This window comes from Scardinius erythrophthalmus (genome assembly GCF_964197995.2).
Source record: "Scardinius erythrophthalmus genome assembly, chromosome: 17".
NCBI lineage: Eukaryota > Metazoa > Chordata > Actinopteri > Cypriniformes > Leuciscidae > Scardinius > Scardinius erythrophthalmus.
Genome location: NC_138237.1, coordinates 38,893,995 through 38,910,789, shown reverse-complemented (window position 1 = coordinate 38,910,789; position 16,795 = coordinate 38,893,995). Strand labels below are relative to the sequence as shown.

General features: G+C 38.4%; 1 protein-coding gene across 5 annotated transcripts in view; it reads right to left on the bottom strand.

Annotated features, from left to right (window-relative positions):
- Window positions 1–16,795, bottom strand: part of rapgef6 (Rap guanine nucleotide exchange factor (GEF) 6) — a 185,733-nt gene that overhangs the window by 1,876 nt on the left and 167,062 nt on the right. The window contains exons 25-30 of one of the 5 annotated variants that reach the window (XM_081390391.1): window positions 16,317–16,496; window positions 15,350–15,475; window positions 13,687–13,779; window positions 12,507–12,681; window positions 10,578–10,996; window positions 8,248–8,562 (exon numbers count right to left, since the gene is read on the bottom strand). In XM_081390391.1, the coding sequence (XP_081246517.1) occupies window positions 8,248–8,562; window positions 10,578–10,996; window positions 12,507–12,681; window positions 13,687–13,779; window positions 15,350–15,475; window positions 16,317–16,496 (1,308 nt within the window). The remainder of the gene's footprint in view (window positions 1–8,247; window positions 8,563–10,577; window positions 10,997–12,506; window positions 12,682–13,686; window positions 13,780–15,349; window positions 15,476–16,316; window positions 16,497–16,795) is intronic. The other 4 variants (XM_081390395.1, XM_081390394.1, XM_081390392.1 and 1 more) reach the window with 4 other exon arrangements.

Below are 16,795 nucleotides of genomic sequence, written 5' to 3'. Positions count from 1 at the left end.
GGAAGAAACACGTGAAAGTGTGTGAATCTGTAGACCGTTGTGTAAAAGAAATGGCAATACTGCCTCTCATAAATAACATGAAGACTTCACAAAGCAAGTCTTACAATTAACAGCCTACACGAACAGCCGTTTGATCGATCTGCAGTGTAAAACAAACAAAATCAAACGTGAAAATGAAATATGTTCTGCAATAATATTGGCATGTTATAAGTAAAAAAATAACTAAACAAATGTAGAACAAGTTTTCTGAAATGTTGCTTAAATATACAAGGGAGGCATTAGATTATCTGATTAAATATGCATTCTTTTGCAAACATTTCCGGAACAGAAATCTGCACTACATTGGATAAAGCCAGGTTCAAAATTCTTGTTTGATTTTCTTGACATATTAAAGGGGACAAATCATAAATATCTGAGTTTGTCCGTGTTAAAGCGCTATAATCGGGTCCCCAGTGCTTCTATCAACCCAGAAAGCCGATCAGATTTCGCTCTCCTTCTGACGTATGAAGAGGATCTTATTATAATATTACCGGCCCTTAATCTGCACGTTTACACACACCAGCCGACATTTGGTTTCTCGAGCGACAACAGAGACCAGTTCTAACGCACTGATGAAGATCCAGCAGAGCCTGAAGCTGTTCTGTGGTTGAGCACAGACGGGCACTGAACACTATTGACCAGAACATGTCACCGCTGTCTTATAAACACCTCAGGAACTGTGGACACTTGTGGAGAAGTTCAACATGATGATGAGATGATCACTGTAACTCCACAACAACTACAGAAATGTCTCCACTAACATTCAGAAACTCTTCCTGAGTCTCTCAGTAAGGCTGCACTCGCTACTGGTTACTCTGGGATTCTGGATGAGGGAGATTGGCCTGTTCTGTTATTGCCGGAGTTTCTGAAGCTTGTGTAAAGACTCCGCCCTCTTCTGAACGGAGGCGGAGCTAAAGCTCATTTGCATTAAAAAGGAACACACAAAAACAGCGTGTTTTTGCTCACACCCAAAAAGGGGCAAATTTGACAATGTCTGATAAATGATCTGGTATTTTGAGCTGTAAGGGACCGTTCGGTATTTATGGAAGGGGCCACCGGAGGAAAATAGGGGAGGGTCATGTCTTTTTATTCTTTGTTGAGGGGAGGGTCATCCAACTTCTTTTAGTCTAGGGGGAGGGTCACCCAACTTTTATATTCATTAAAACAGCAACATTTCAAAGTGGCTTGTTTGGTGCTATTTTTTCCATTTAGCTCCATGTTGATCTCGCGTTATCAGCCCGCCTTCGATATCAGTTGGGTCTGACCCAACAAAAATCCAGTTTGGCGCTGTTTGACAGTGCGTGCTTCAGTTGTCGCGCTTAGAGAAAAAGTGCATCATGTCAGAACAGAATGCCAAAGAAATGTTTACCCGGCAAAGCTTTAAAGCACGAGCAAATAATGAACTTTTGTGATTGCGAATAAGTGCACAGTGTCCTGTGAGTGTAACTCTACCGCTGCATTAACATGTGATGTGAACGTACGTCGAGTTTTACAGTATTGGGACTGAGGCGCCAGAACTGCAGCTGATAGAATGTGCGCTGTAGGGCGATACTACCATACTTTAGTTTCCATTCTTATTTTGTTTCCACGATGTGTAAGATGTAGGGCTACCACCAGCCGCGGCGCTACCATTGGGCCTGGGTGGGCATTTAGGTCCGGGCCCACCCATTTTCTATAGCCTATGGTTTTGTACGTTTCTTCATTCGGATCTATTTGTATTCGGATCTAAACAAACAGTTTACATGCTTCGTCCTTGTTACATTATTCATTAAGATAATAATTAATAAATGCACGCATAATTATCAGTGAACTTGATAAATGTTGCAGATATGTTTTACATGCATGCACAAACAAATGCCTTTCAACTTGTGTGTGCAAAATTCAGAATAAAATGAATGTGCAGCAATTTGTACAAATACAGAGTCTGTAGGCCTACTGTGTTGTTACCATTAAATAAGCTCATTTAGTTTTATTTTTGTTCAAATATAGGCTAATAATGTTATTTTTTCATCTATGTTGATTATGAAAGTGAACCGCACACACGAGTATACGCAATATCGAGAGACATGGAGCGGGTCAGACATGATTTTGACCACTTAATTAAGTTTTGTTTTGGAGAAAACGATTTTTTTAAGTGAATTTCGTTTTGTATAAATTGTATCTTAATTTTAATATTTTTTTATCAACCAATTGCCAAATACCAAATATAGCAGACAACACAATCATAGAGGCGCCCGCGTGGTCACTTGCACTGCTCATGAACGGGAGCGCATCTCATCCTAACTTAACGAAACTCAGCATATGCCTCACATACATGAAATATATCTTAAGAAAGCTTGAAATGTCTTTTTAACAATTTAAAACGAAAAGAAATAGGCTAGCCTACTCTCTGGTTATGTAATGATGTGCATTTCTCTCTATAGGCGTGTTCACTACGGAGATGGCGATCGTCAACTTCATCTTTACAGCTGTTGTTGCTGTTAATAAACTAAAAATAATAGGCTTATAATTTTATTAGACAATAAATTAAATAAAAAATTTATTGTATTAAAAAAGCAACAAAAAATCCTGTTTATCAATATTGTGTGTGTGTGTGTGTGTGTGTGTCGAAATAATTTGTCCGCAGCTGCTCAAAAAAAAAAAAAAAAAAAAAAAAAAAACACTGTCAGTGTTTTGTAAGGAACAGGCAAATATGTTCAATATAACAGGAGACATTTTAATTGTTTACTAATAAAACAGTTATTTTTTATGTCAGTGTCGGCTAGACAGATGAAGTTGACGACTCGCGATCTTCGCAGCGCTACAACATCTTTAAATCACTATTAGTAGGCTATTATTTAAGTTAACATAAAATACATAGACCTACACCACAAAAACTAGTTGAGGATAAATTCGTTAAAAACAGTTCTCCATTACGGACATGACTGCTCTGAAGCGACTTTAAAAATTGCACAGACCTCAAACAGAAAGCACAAAGTCTTTCTTTAAAGTGAATTTCGTTTTTTTATTAATTTTATCTTAATTTTAATCAATGTTTCATCTGGATTTAATAAATAAGAAGTAGTCTAAATATAGTAGAAAATAGATAATCATGACACGGAGGCGCGGGCGAGTGAACTGGACTCTTGTCTCATAAATGAACCGAAACTCAGCGTAAGGTAGGCTATGCTACTTGCCTCATAGACCTGAGAAATATATAGAAAGCTTGAAATGTCTACTTTTAAACATGCAGAACAATTCAAAATGAAGGAAAACAGACTGCTTTCTCCTTATGAAATGTGCATTTCTCTCTGGCGCGTTCTGCGAAGATCGCGACGCATCGTCAACTTCATCTTTGCAGTAGACACAGAAAACACTTGTTTATTAAAAACAATTAAAATGTCTAGCTATATATGACATATTAATAATCATTACTTTTGCCGGTTCTTTGTGACAGCTTTTAGATGCTTTATTCGCAACGCCACCCACATGTTGAACGAGTCACACCGCATCAGCACCGAAAACAAGATTTTTTTTCAAATCTAAAATAAAAAATCGTGATACGAACCGAATCGTAGGTTTGGTCTATCGTTACAGCCCTAGTAAGATGAGAAAGCAAGAGTTTATGGTTTAAAAAACAAACAAACAATGGCTATCTGAACATCTTTGCCAAGCGCAAACCAGTACAAAAGTAGGCTAATCAATAAATGATCGGGGAGGGTCATGCCTTTTTTCACAATCATTTTGGAGGGTCATAGAAAAAATTATTGCTGGCGAAGGGAGGGTCATGTCTTTTTTGACAACAGATCTCAAAACTCCTCCGGTGGCCCCTTAAATAAATAACGAACAGTCCCTAATTTCACAGACACATTCTGAGGACACCATAGATTTACATTACATCTTGTGAAAAGGGGTATAATATGTCACTTTAAAGCAGAACTCGGCAACTCTAGCGAACTCTAGTCACTTTTATTTTAGCTAAGTTTTATGTTCATAAATGTAAATATTCCAATTCAAAGCCTTTATTATGTGTCTTCATGTCTGATATAAGAAGATATTTTGTATCCATTAAAAACTCCAATAATTCCAAAGCCTTAAAAACCGTAACATTGTTTGAAAAATTTGACATATGTAATTGGTGATTTGCAAATGTTACGGAAGAGGATTAGGGCCAGGCAATAATAAAAAAATAAAACCATCTCGAGATTAAAGTCATTATAATGCGAGATTAAACTCGTTAAATTTCGAGAAAAAAAGTCGAAATACAATCTTGAGAATAAACTCATTAAATATTGAGAATAAAGTCGTTGTGTTTCGAGAAAAAACTCGTTAAATTTCGAGAAAAAAAGTCGAAATACAATCTTGAGAATAAACTCATTAAATATTGAGAATAAAGTCGTTGTGTTTCGAGAAAAAAACTCGTTAAATTTCGAGAAAAAAGTCGAAATACAATCTTGAGAATAAACTCATTAAATTTCGAGAATAAAGTCGTTGTGTTTCGAGAAAAAAACTCGTTAAATTTCGAGAAAAAAGTCGAAGTAATTGTGAGAATAAACTCGTTAAATGTCGAGAATGAAGTCGTTGTGTTTCGAGAAAAAAAGTCGAAATGAAATGTAACGTTAGAGAATAACGCATTTGATCAGTGTTCATTGCATAACCTGATAGAGGACATGGCAGAGTTAGATCACTTAGACAATCTATATTTTTGACTTTCTTTCAGTAACAAAGAATAGAACATTAGGTCTAGGTCGGCTAGGTGTTTTTAGAAGAAAAAATCAGCCCAATTTGGGCGATGTACTCGCTTTTGTCCAACATGAAATTCATGGAGGTTTCGTGGTTTCCCAGGATACCATAAGACGCATTATTAAACTTGTTGATCCTTAAGGTGCCAAATACACTCTGGCATATGGACAGCTATGATAAACTAAAACCGTATAGCATTGCCATTAATGGCTGTATAGATGGTTACAGTCGTTACATTCTGTGGATGGAGGCGTACACAACCAACAACGATTAATAATGTGTCTTATGGTATCCTGGAAAACCACGAAACCTCGATGAGGTTGATATCAGTAGGCTATGCAATGAACACTGATCGAATGCGTTATTCATTTCATTTCGACTTTTTTTCTCGAAACACAACGACTTTATTCTCGAAATTTAATGAGTTTATTCTCAAGATTGTATTTCGAGTTTTTTTTCTCGAAATTTAACGAGTTTTTTCTCGCAACACAACGACTTTATTCTCGATATTTAATGAGTTTATTCTCAATATTGTATTTCGACTTTTTTTCTCGAAATTTAACGAGTTTAATCTCGCATTATAATGACTTTAATCTCGAGATGGTTTTATTTTTTTATTATTGCCTGGCCCTAATCCTCTTCCGTAAAATGTTTATCCTCTCAAATGTACCTTTGGTTTTTTTTTTTTTTTTCTCCTCTCATTCCTGTATAATTGATCTGTGCTCTGCTCTTCTATATGTTGATTGTTTTAAGCCCCCATGTTACTTGTTTGTTCAATCCAAATTTTCTTGTGCTTGTGTTTGATTTAAAAAAAAAAAAAAAAAAAAAAAAAAAAAAAAAAAAAAAACTCTAGTCACTTCTTCGCTGATTTTCCCTTTTGTTGTCGCATGTTTTCCCCACGAGCTCCCCCTACAGCTGTGGGGGGGGGGGGGGGTATATTTCACAACACTCACTGTCGTAATAAAACTCACTTGCGGTGGCCTCCTCCTATGAAGGTAAAACAGTAGCAAAACTCGAGAGCATGTAAATGTGAATTTGAGAACTTGTACAATAAATATTCGTACTTGTACATGAACATTTACACTCACAGCTCCAATGTGAAAACCTGTAAAATAAAAATCTGAAGTTGAATGTTGAAATTTGCACTCGCAAACAATAATCACAAACCTGTATTCTGAATCTGAAGCTGCAGACAAGTAGACACAAATGTGTAAAATGCCATTCACAGAAATACAACGACAGACACAAACTTGTAATATATATTTTGCGTTTAATCTTACGTTCACATTCGCGGTACTTCCTCAATTAAGCACTTGCAGCTTCTCAAATCTGTCACTGCAATTTCAAATTTCGCGCCTTGACTTTTGCTACTCTTTTCGCGACATATCAGGTGCAAAGCTAACTTGTGCACTTGAAACTCAGAGGCGGTGAGAGGGAAAGGGGGGCGGGAGAAGGGGGGGTCAAAGGAGCCGTTTTATTGGTTGGCACCTAGCCAATGAAATGGGAGTTCGATGATGTCACGAAACCCGCGTGCACTGAAACACTAACATGGCTTAATGCATTAGACTGATATTAAAATAAATAAACGAAATTATCAAACTCAGTAGGCACAATGCTAATGCATACTACAGAAAAGCAGATGAGCACAGAATATGACGTAAAACATATGACGTATGCCATATATATATATGCCCTATATATGGTATATATACCATATAGACTGTAAAAGAGTTTTGTGTGTCCAACAGTTAGGCTAGGGTGAATATTTAAAACATTTACATTTTTCCAAAGCGACTTACATTGCATATTAAGGTATACATTTTACATTCTTATCAGATAATTTAGGTGCATTTTCATATTGCAATGGAATTGGCACACACACACACACACACACACACACACACACACATATATATATATATATATGTATATATATATATATATAGGCTATATATATATATATATATATATATATATATATATATATATATATATATATATATATATATATATATGAAGAGTTCAGATGCAAAAGCCTCTAAATGCCATTTGAAATTTTCTTATAGAATGATCATTTTTATCAAGCTTGTATATTTAAGTTCAGTAATTTCACTTAAATGATAATTAATAGGTAATCTTCACTGCCATTTAAGTGAAATTATTGAATTTAAATATATGAGCATCTGAACTCTTCATTTATATATATATATATATATATATATATATATATATATATATATATATATATATAAGCAAATGTGTGTTCAGTGCAAATAAACTTGCTGCCTAGTGTTTTATTAATAAAGTAACAAATTATGTGTTTTTTTTATTGTTTTTAATTTTTATTTTATAACTGTTAGTCCATTAAGCCTCATTAAGCGTTTTCTTGGGTTTCGAGGAAAACGTACAATTAAACGCGTTGCGTTCATATTCTGTGCTCAATTTTTTTCTGTATAGGCTATGCTTTATGGTGTTTCCTTTTTGGTCTTTTAATACCACTGTCTCAATTAAACGCGTTGCGTTCATATTCTGTTCATTGGTGAGGCATCGACCAATAAAATGACTTCATTCCGACCCCAGCCCCGCCCCCGACTCTGCTCTCGCAAGTCTGCATTTACAAGTGCACGAGTGAGTTTTGCTACAGGCATATCGCAAAAAGAGTAGCAAAAGTCAAAGCGCTAGGATTTGAAGTTGTACTGCCAGATATGAGAGGTTGTGAGTGCCGACTTGTGGTTGTACAACGAAACTGAACTAAAGCACAAAGATAAATGTGTAGTACACAATTGTGCCTGTCATTTTGTTTATGTAAATGACACTTTACACATTTGTAACTATTAATCTGCAACTTCGAATTCAAAACACAGGTGTTCTGAGTATTGTCTGTGTGTGCAAATCGATAGATGCAGCTTTTCACATCAGAGCTGCAAGTATAAATTTCAACTTACAAATACAAATATTAATTTTACAAGTTCTCACATTCAAATTAGCAAGCTCTCGAGTTTTGCTACTGTTTTACCTTCATATCCTCCCCCTCTCTACCGCTGCTCATGTGCGTTTGTTCAACATGTTTTTGGTAATTAAATGGTCATGAACAAACCTTCAGAATATAGATAGAAAAAACGTTGTAAAGTATGGAGTATTTAAAGCTGCTGAAGTGGAGGAAAAAAGTCACAATCTATGAACACAAATAAAAATTTCAAACGCAAATAAAAACCAGTGCATGTTTTTGCCTGTATGTCTTGCCTTAATATCAGCTTTGATTAAACTCGGCACAACAAATACTACCGTGATACAGAAGTAGTTAAAAAAATCATATTTTCTTCGTGTAAAATACCATTGGCTTCTTTAGATGTGGGGGTGAGAAAATGATCAGGAAATTGTAATTCTGAAGTGAACCACTCCTCTAATATCGGCTTTGATTAAACTCCACAAATGCTGCCGTGATACAGAAGTAGTCATAAATCATATTTTCCTGGTGTAAAATACCATTAGCTTCTGTAGCTGTGGGGGTGAAATGCGAGCCGGCCGTGTTTCCGAGCTCCGCAGGGATCGGCCACATACCCTCCTCGCTCTCAGCCTGAGTTTGGAGAGTAACACTGGGCGGTCGGGACCGGCTGGGCTCGGCCAGGCTGTGTCTCAGCTTGCACCTCTGCAAGGCCACGCTATAATCGGGCGGCTTTACGTGGACTTTTCCTCCGTCCCGCACGAGTGTGTCGCCCAGACTCAGGCCCTGGTACCCCGCCGGGGTCGGGGGCGGCGCCGTGAACCTATCGTCTTTGCAGGGTGATGTAACACAGTACACTGGCAGGAAGCAGGAGGACAGGTGCAGGAAGTGATGTGATGAAGGGGAAGGAGCACAGAAAACAGACACACACACACACAAACACACACAGACACAAGGCAAACATCAATTAAAGAAACGGGGTACGTAAATCAAAGAAACTGACACAAGCATGCACGAGTCACGTCGAGGATGAACGCTGAACGCTTCACACAAACAGGGCACAAAAACACGCTTCTGCAACATTTATCTCTGATAAAAGAATGTTAAATAAATAGAACCAGGGTTTGAAATGAACTTTTTCACTCACCGGCCAATTTGGCTACTAAATCTTTAAGTTACCGGCCATTCAGAACTTCTACTAGCCAAAAAAAAACAAAAAAAAAAACATAATAATAATAAAAATAAATAAACCAGATTAACTATGTCACAGCTTATATGTATATGTGTATATATATATATATATATATATATATATATATATATATATATATATATATATATATATATATATATATAAAATAAAATCTGGATTTCATACATTCATTTCTTATTCAAACCTGTGGTCTCAGTATAAGCCAGGATTTTCTAAAATTGTTTACCAAATGCTTTTTAATCTTCGCTGTTGCTTCAATGCAAATGAACAAGCACGCCGTTAGCGTAGTGACGTGTGTGTTCAAGTGAGCCAGATATGAGCAGATTCTGTGCAATACGCTGCATTTAATATATCATGACTCACGAGTATTTGTCCTAAATCTGTGCAAATTTGTCTTACGCGATTCCAGCAAAGTGAGTAAACATAATAAGTAACACGGCAAATTGGCTCGTGATCTGACAGCATTACACGCCACAGTTGATTCTACCCGCATTTGGCGAGAGTTCATTTCAAACCCTGAATAGAATGTAGAAATGAAAATGTGTCACGGGTTGATTCTCTAACTAGTTTATAGTTACTGATAGTGATGCTCATGTCCTTTTTGTCCTTTTTGGAACAAATATTCCAGTGTTTTTTTAATGAGGCTGAATGTTGGGTTTGGTCATTAAAAGAAGTGACTAATAAACTGAGTTCTTCTACTATGAACTGAAGATCAGTGCAACAGATTTTGTATGAATTCAAGTGCATTAGACGTGTGAGAACTGAAGTGAGCTGGACGATGACATCACGGTTTTCTCCAGAGCAGCTGTATAGTTAAATAAACTAAATTAATAACTTTTTCACAACAAAAATGAACCATCACTGAACTGTCTTAAGCTGGAATATGACGATATTTTCTTCCAGAAACAAACTTTGTTGCATTATTTTCCTGTTATCACTGTAAAGCTGCTTTGAAACACTCTGTATTGTAAAAAGCGCTGTATAAATAAAGGTGACTTGATTTGACTTTAAAACTAGCTAGATTAGAGAATAACTGATTGCTCACCGAAGCACCAAAGCATCATGTGTTGACTTTCTAGCAACTCACTGTTTAAAGTACTTAGAGGTAGGTGATAACGCCAAAATATTTACAATATTTGTAATTTTCAACCACAGTAAGGAACGCCATCACATTATAGTAATTCTGCCTGAAATCAGAGACATTACTAGTTGAAAATAAAGGTAATCTTTTAACTGTCAACCCCCTTTTTGAGCATAGATGAGAAAATGCACTGTCCAAATACATCTGACTTTGATTAAAAGGATGTCTTTATTGTAAAAGTGTATCAAGACACCAGTTTATGCCCTATTTGTGCAAGCGCAGGACGTCCTGGGTAAATCGCTCTACTGTACAGTAGTCTATGTACAGTAGTCAACATTTAAAGTGGATCAAAAAAGTTCGGTTCTAAGACAAGAACGAGTATTGTTCAAAATTCAGGTATAACTTTGATGAAAGGTTTTGATCCACTTCAGATGTTGACTACTATATACTGTATATATACATGTGCGTCCTCGAGGTATCAAGACACAAGCACTCAGCAGCGCAAGCCAAAAGAGCTGCACATTGAGAGGATAGTGAAATCTGCCGTGTCACGTGTAGAAGCCGAAGCTCACACTCACCTATGAGTCCCTTCTCCGTGCTGGACGTGATCATCTTGTACGCAGGATCTGTGCTGTTCTGCCCGTCGGAGGAGGCGTGATCTGAGCTCTTGCGTTTGATGGTGCCGTAGCTTCCCTCGTAAGTGTCCGACAGCGAGCTAGAGGACTGACTGAGCTCAGAGCCGTCTCTGGAGCCGGTCTCGACCTCGGCGATCGGGCCGCCCATGGGCGTGTGGCGGTGGGTGAGCAGGTCCGGGGCGCGCGGCCCTGGGAGAGTCTGGAGGCTGTCGTGGGAGTTACTGGAGCAGGAGGTCCAGCTCCCACGCCCGCTGTCAGCCATCTCAGAGACCGAGGAGTGTTCGGGTACCGTCAGCTCCTCACCGCTCGTCGAACACGGGACTCTGGACTCCCTCATCGCAGAGGGTCGAGGTGAAGATGAACTAAGGCGAAAGAAAAGTGCACAGTGACTGAGAGTCGAAAATAGAGTCAATCACTGGAGACTTACAACTGGAGACTTATAACTGGAGACTTACAACTGGAGACTTGTAACTGGAGACTTACAACTGGAGACTTACAACTGGAGTCAATAACTGGAGACTTACAACTGGAGACTTACAACTGGAGACTTACAACTGGAGACTTACAACTGGAGACTTACAACTGGAGTCAATAACTGGAGACTTACAACTGGAGTCTTACAACTGGAGTCAATAACCGGAGACTTACAACTGGAGACTTATAACTGGAGACTTACAACTGGAGTCAATAACTGGAGACTTACAACTGGAGTCTTACAACTGGAGTCAATAACCGGAGTCTTATAACTGGAGACTTATAACTGGAGACTTACAACTGGAGTCAATAACTGGAGACTTACAACTGGAGACTTTTTACTTAAGTCAATAACTGGAGACTTACAACTGGAGACTTGCAACTGGAGTCTTACAACTGGAGTCAATAACCGGAGACTTATAACTGGAGACTCATAACTGGAGACTTAAAACTGGAGTCAATAACTGGAGACTTACAACTGGAGTCTTACAACTGGAGTCAATAACTGGAGACTTACAACTGGAGTCTTACAACTGGAGTCAATAACCGGAGACTTATAACTGGAGACTTATAACTGGAGACTTATAACTGGAGACTTACAATTGAAGACTTACAACTGAAGACTTGCAACTGGAGTCTTACAACTGGAGTCAATAACCGGAGACTTATAACTGGAGACTTATAACTGGAGACTTACAATTGAAGACTTACAACTGAAGACTTGCAACTGGAGTCTTACAACTGGAGTCAATAACCGGAGACTTATAACTGGAGACTTACAACTGGAGTCAATAACTGGAGACTTACAACTGGTGTCAATAACTGGAGACTTACAACTGGAGACTTGCAACTGGAGTCTTACAACTGGAGTCAATAACCGGAGACTTACAACTGGAGACTTATAACTGGAGACTTATAACTGGAGACTTATAACTGAAGTCAAAACTGGAGTCAATAACCGGAGACTTACAACTGGAGACTTACAACTGGAGACTTATAACTGGAGACTTATAACTGGAGACTTACAACTGAAGTCAAAACTGGAGTCAATAACTGGAGTCAATAACCGGAGACTTACAACTAGCCCTAATCATCTGCTGTTTTTAAACAATAGCCCAATTGAAAAAGCATTTTGTTACTCGTAATCAAATTTGAACTTCACAAAAAAAAGGTGTTGTGGGATATATTCCTCGTGCCAGGCTGACATTTTCAGACATAATTATTTACTTCTATTAAGCTTTGCATTTGTATAGAGATTTAGGCATTATCAAAGACTACTTTGTTTGTGATTAGTTTGTGCATTTTTATCAAACAAAGACACAGAAAGCATTATGTTACCCATAATCAATTTCGAACTTCAAAATTCAACAAAACGCTGAGGTGTAGTGTGATATGCACCTGGTGCCGGGATGCGTAGGGTCGGCGTGAGAGTTCGCGGGCGTCTCTGACGAGCAGCTGACGGTGTTTGCTGCGAGCATAGAGTCCACAGAGCTGTTACTGACGATGCTGGAGCGGGAGGAGATCTCGCTGGAGTCCGACAGCTCAGACCTGACGACGGGCATCAGGGCGTAACCTATCAGAGAGAGCAGACACAAGATCAATGTGTGTGTCGTCACACTCGCAGGACATCATGAGCACGACACGGAGCCAACAGAGCAATGCAAACATCTGCCTTTATTACACAACTGAGGAAACTCACAGCCAGATCATTTAAAGTGAAGAACCATCGACGATGGCACACTCACAACACATCTCAACTCATCAGCTCTCTGAACAACACATCAACTCATCAACTCTCTGAACAACTCATCAACTCGTCTGCTCCCTGAACAATGCATGACATTACACTTAAAAGCACTTCAAAGATCCTGCCATCATTCACTCAACTCGTGTGAAACACAAACGGTGAGTGTTTTGTGTTAAAAAATAAATACAAATGAATCACACACTCAATATAATCGTATTGCGACCTATCTTGACGTGTCAACTTTGATCACTCAAATGACATCTGAGAGTGTGGCTCGATGATGATGACAGGATCTTCATCAACTCATCAACTCCCTGAACAATGCATGACATCACACTTAAAAGCACTTTAAAGATCCCGTCATCAATCACTCAACTCGTGTGAAACACAAACTGTGATGGTTATGTGTGAAGAATAACCAATAATGAACCACACACTCGATCTAATCGTGTTGAAATCGCTGTCAAACCGGTCAGCTTTGAGAGAAATCTGTGAGTGAATGTGGCTCGATGATGATGATAATGATGATGATGATGATGACAGGATCTCTGGCTGAACTAGTGTTTAACTCAGGTGACACGTGAACAGGTCATCACACAGTTTTCCTCCTGCAGTGTCTGTCTGTCCTCTCAGTGTGTTTCAGACTGTCTGTCTGCTGATCGTCCTGTCTCAACGCCTCGCTCCTGTCCCTGGACTGGCTCCTGTCTCTAAAGAGTGTGAAGGGGGACCTGAAGCGCTTGCGTGGCTTCTCTTGCGGCCTCTGTCTATGCTCGTGCTGTCTGTCGCTCTGACAGGTCATCTTCAGCATCTGTCTATGAAGGAAAGCCCCACCTATGCCGTATGTGCGCGCTGGCGCTCGAGTGTTGACCTCGCTGGCCAGAGACGACGACGACCCCGACATATTCAGTCTGGGAGCTCCGCCTGCTGGGAGAGAATCATGGGAAAATTTCAGGATCAATTCAATTCATTTTGTATAGCGCTTTTCACAATACACATCGTTTCAAAGCAGCTTTACAGAAAATGCACGAGTCTACATTACAACTTAGAGTGATCTGTTATCAGAGGTGATCTAAGTTATGCATTTCAGAATCAATGAATCATGGGAATATTTCAGAATCAATGAAGCCTTAATGCATGCATATCATCAGAGACACAGTTAACCCTGTAATGCCTGACATGTGAAATAATAGTCTTTTTAAATGGAAGTTTATCAGGCCTTTTAACAACATAATTAAAAAAAATCTAGTGCATATAAAAATATGCACTGATATGTTTTAGTGCTGGCCATCCAAAATAAAAGTTTGTGTTTACATAATATGTGTGTGTGTACTGTGTATATATAAATACACATATGAAAGTATATATTTAAGAAAAATCTGTTATTTATATCTAAAATATTAATATTATGTATATATATATATATATATATATATATATATATATATATATATATAGTATATGGAAATATTTCTTAAATATATACATGCATGTGTGTGTATTCATATATACACAGTACATACACATATATTATGTAAACACAAACTTTTGTTTTGGATGCGATTGATGGTTGCCCAGCACTAATATATTTATATGGCCAAAAACTAAGATGAAATTCTGATGCTTGTGATGTAAATTAATGAGATCTTTATAACAGTATAGCAGATTTACTGCCATAAAATCATATAAAATCACTCCTGTCTCTCTATATCTGCCAATAATGTCTTAGTAAGATGATATTTAAAGCTTAGTTTTATGATCAAAGCTCTGTAGTTTTAAAACATATAATGCAATGCAATACAACGATGATTGAGAGATGAAAAATAAACGTGATCAAAAGCCTGATGATAATGTTTGATACTTAATTTTTGATAAAAAAAAAAAAAAAAAATATGTATGATAATCAAGTAAACCTGCGTCAGTCTGAAATATTACTAACAATATGAAAGTTATTCTTATGTTTCCTTCATAAAATCAGAGCAGATTTGACAGCAGAAACACACGAGCTGAAGGAGGACGATTGTACAATTACACTAAAAGACTTTTACTTGATAAAAGAGAAAACTCTCAATCAGAGACAGAAGGGCTGGAGGAGACTGTGTGCGACAGGTTTATTGATCATGTTAGAGGCGTTAGAAATGTGCGAATCTAATATGATACAGTAGCTTTATAGAGTTAGCATCTGCTCCAGTGCGTCCGCTTTCAGCACGTAAATGATGAGAAGTTGAGAGCCACTACTGAGATGAATACAGCAGAAGACCAGGAACAGAAAATACTGTCATGTCTTATGTTTAAAAAATGTTCTTTACGGCTTACGCTACTCTAAGCAATGCCTGAACTGCATTTTGAGCAGTTCTTGTGTTGTTTTTGCCTCTTCATGATGACCCGCTTGCTGTATTCCTCATTTGTAAGTCGCTTTGGACAAAGGCGTCTGCTAAATGACTAAATGTAAATATAAATGCTTTAGTTTTACAGTGACTGAGATGGTTTGTCGCACCTTTGCGAGGAGATCCCTGAGGGGAGACGGTGGGACTGGAGTGCAGGGACGGGACGGTGGACGGGTCCTCGGCTCTCTTCACGCTCGCGTCGTCGGCCTTCTTCGGCGTCTGAGGCGAGTTGGGACCTGAAGTGAGTAAGTAAACTTTATTTATATAGCACCTATCACAGAGAGAAATCACAAAGTGCTACAATTTAAATAAAAGAACAATAAAACACAGATAACACTATCACAGCTAAAAGCAAAACATAAAACAAAAAAGCCCAATCAACTAAAAGCTTGTCTAAATAAAAGAAGAGCAAAGCAGACGGTCAGTCAGATGTCACTGACGTACGAGTGTCTCGCTAAACCAGACGCTTCTTATGAAGGAAGACTAGGCAAAATAAGTCAATATTATATATGTGACCCTGGACCACAAAACCAGTCACATGTCGCACGGGTATATTATATTTATAACAATACATTCTATGGTTCAAAATGATCAATTTTACTTTTATGCCAAAAATCATTACGATATTAAGTAAAGATCATGTTCCATGAAGATATTTTGTAACTGATGTTTCAATAGTTGTATCTCGGCCAAATATTGTCCTATCATAACAAACCATACATCAATGAAAAGCTTATTTATTCATCATAAATCAAAATTTTTTTTTAAATGTACTCTTATGACTGGTTTTGTGGTCCAGGGTCACATATGTAAAATTATGGAATTGTGTATGACGACCCTAAATAAAAAATCTTGATCTCTGATCTTGTATTTTCAGATATATGGATTGGAAATAATACAAAAATACTAAGTAAGAAAAGCATTGCAGTGTTTCAGTGCAGATGTTTCTTATGAAAAAAGGCTCGATATAATAAGTCAAAATGATATCTGTAAAATGATGGAGATGTGTGTGAGGACCCAAACGCATCACGGTGATGATGGTGCAGCACACGTGTGAGATGGAGACGGGTCACGTACTGAAGGAGGCGCTCAGGTCTTTAGCGAGGCTCTTCTTGCGCAGCGGGTACAGGCTAACGGGAGGAACCTGGAGCACCTGAGACACGCGGTTCTGCGGCCGGGAGGAGGACGGGCCCGAGCGCAGCGACACCGGAGACATGTCCGACTTAGTGGAGCGCCGCTCGTTCAGGTTCTTCGAAACTGCAGGAACACACACACAACAACATCAGGAACTGAGTTAGAGTGACAGATCATAGTGTTCTTCAACACTGCAGGAACACACACACACACACACACACACACACACACACACACACACACACACACACACACACACACACACACACACACACACACACACAACACCAGGACCTGAGTTTGAGTGACAGATCATAGTGTTCTTCAACACTGCAGGAACACACACACACACACACACACACACACACACACACACACACACACACACACACACACACACACACACACACACACACACACAC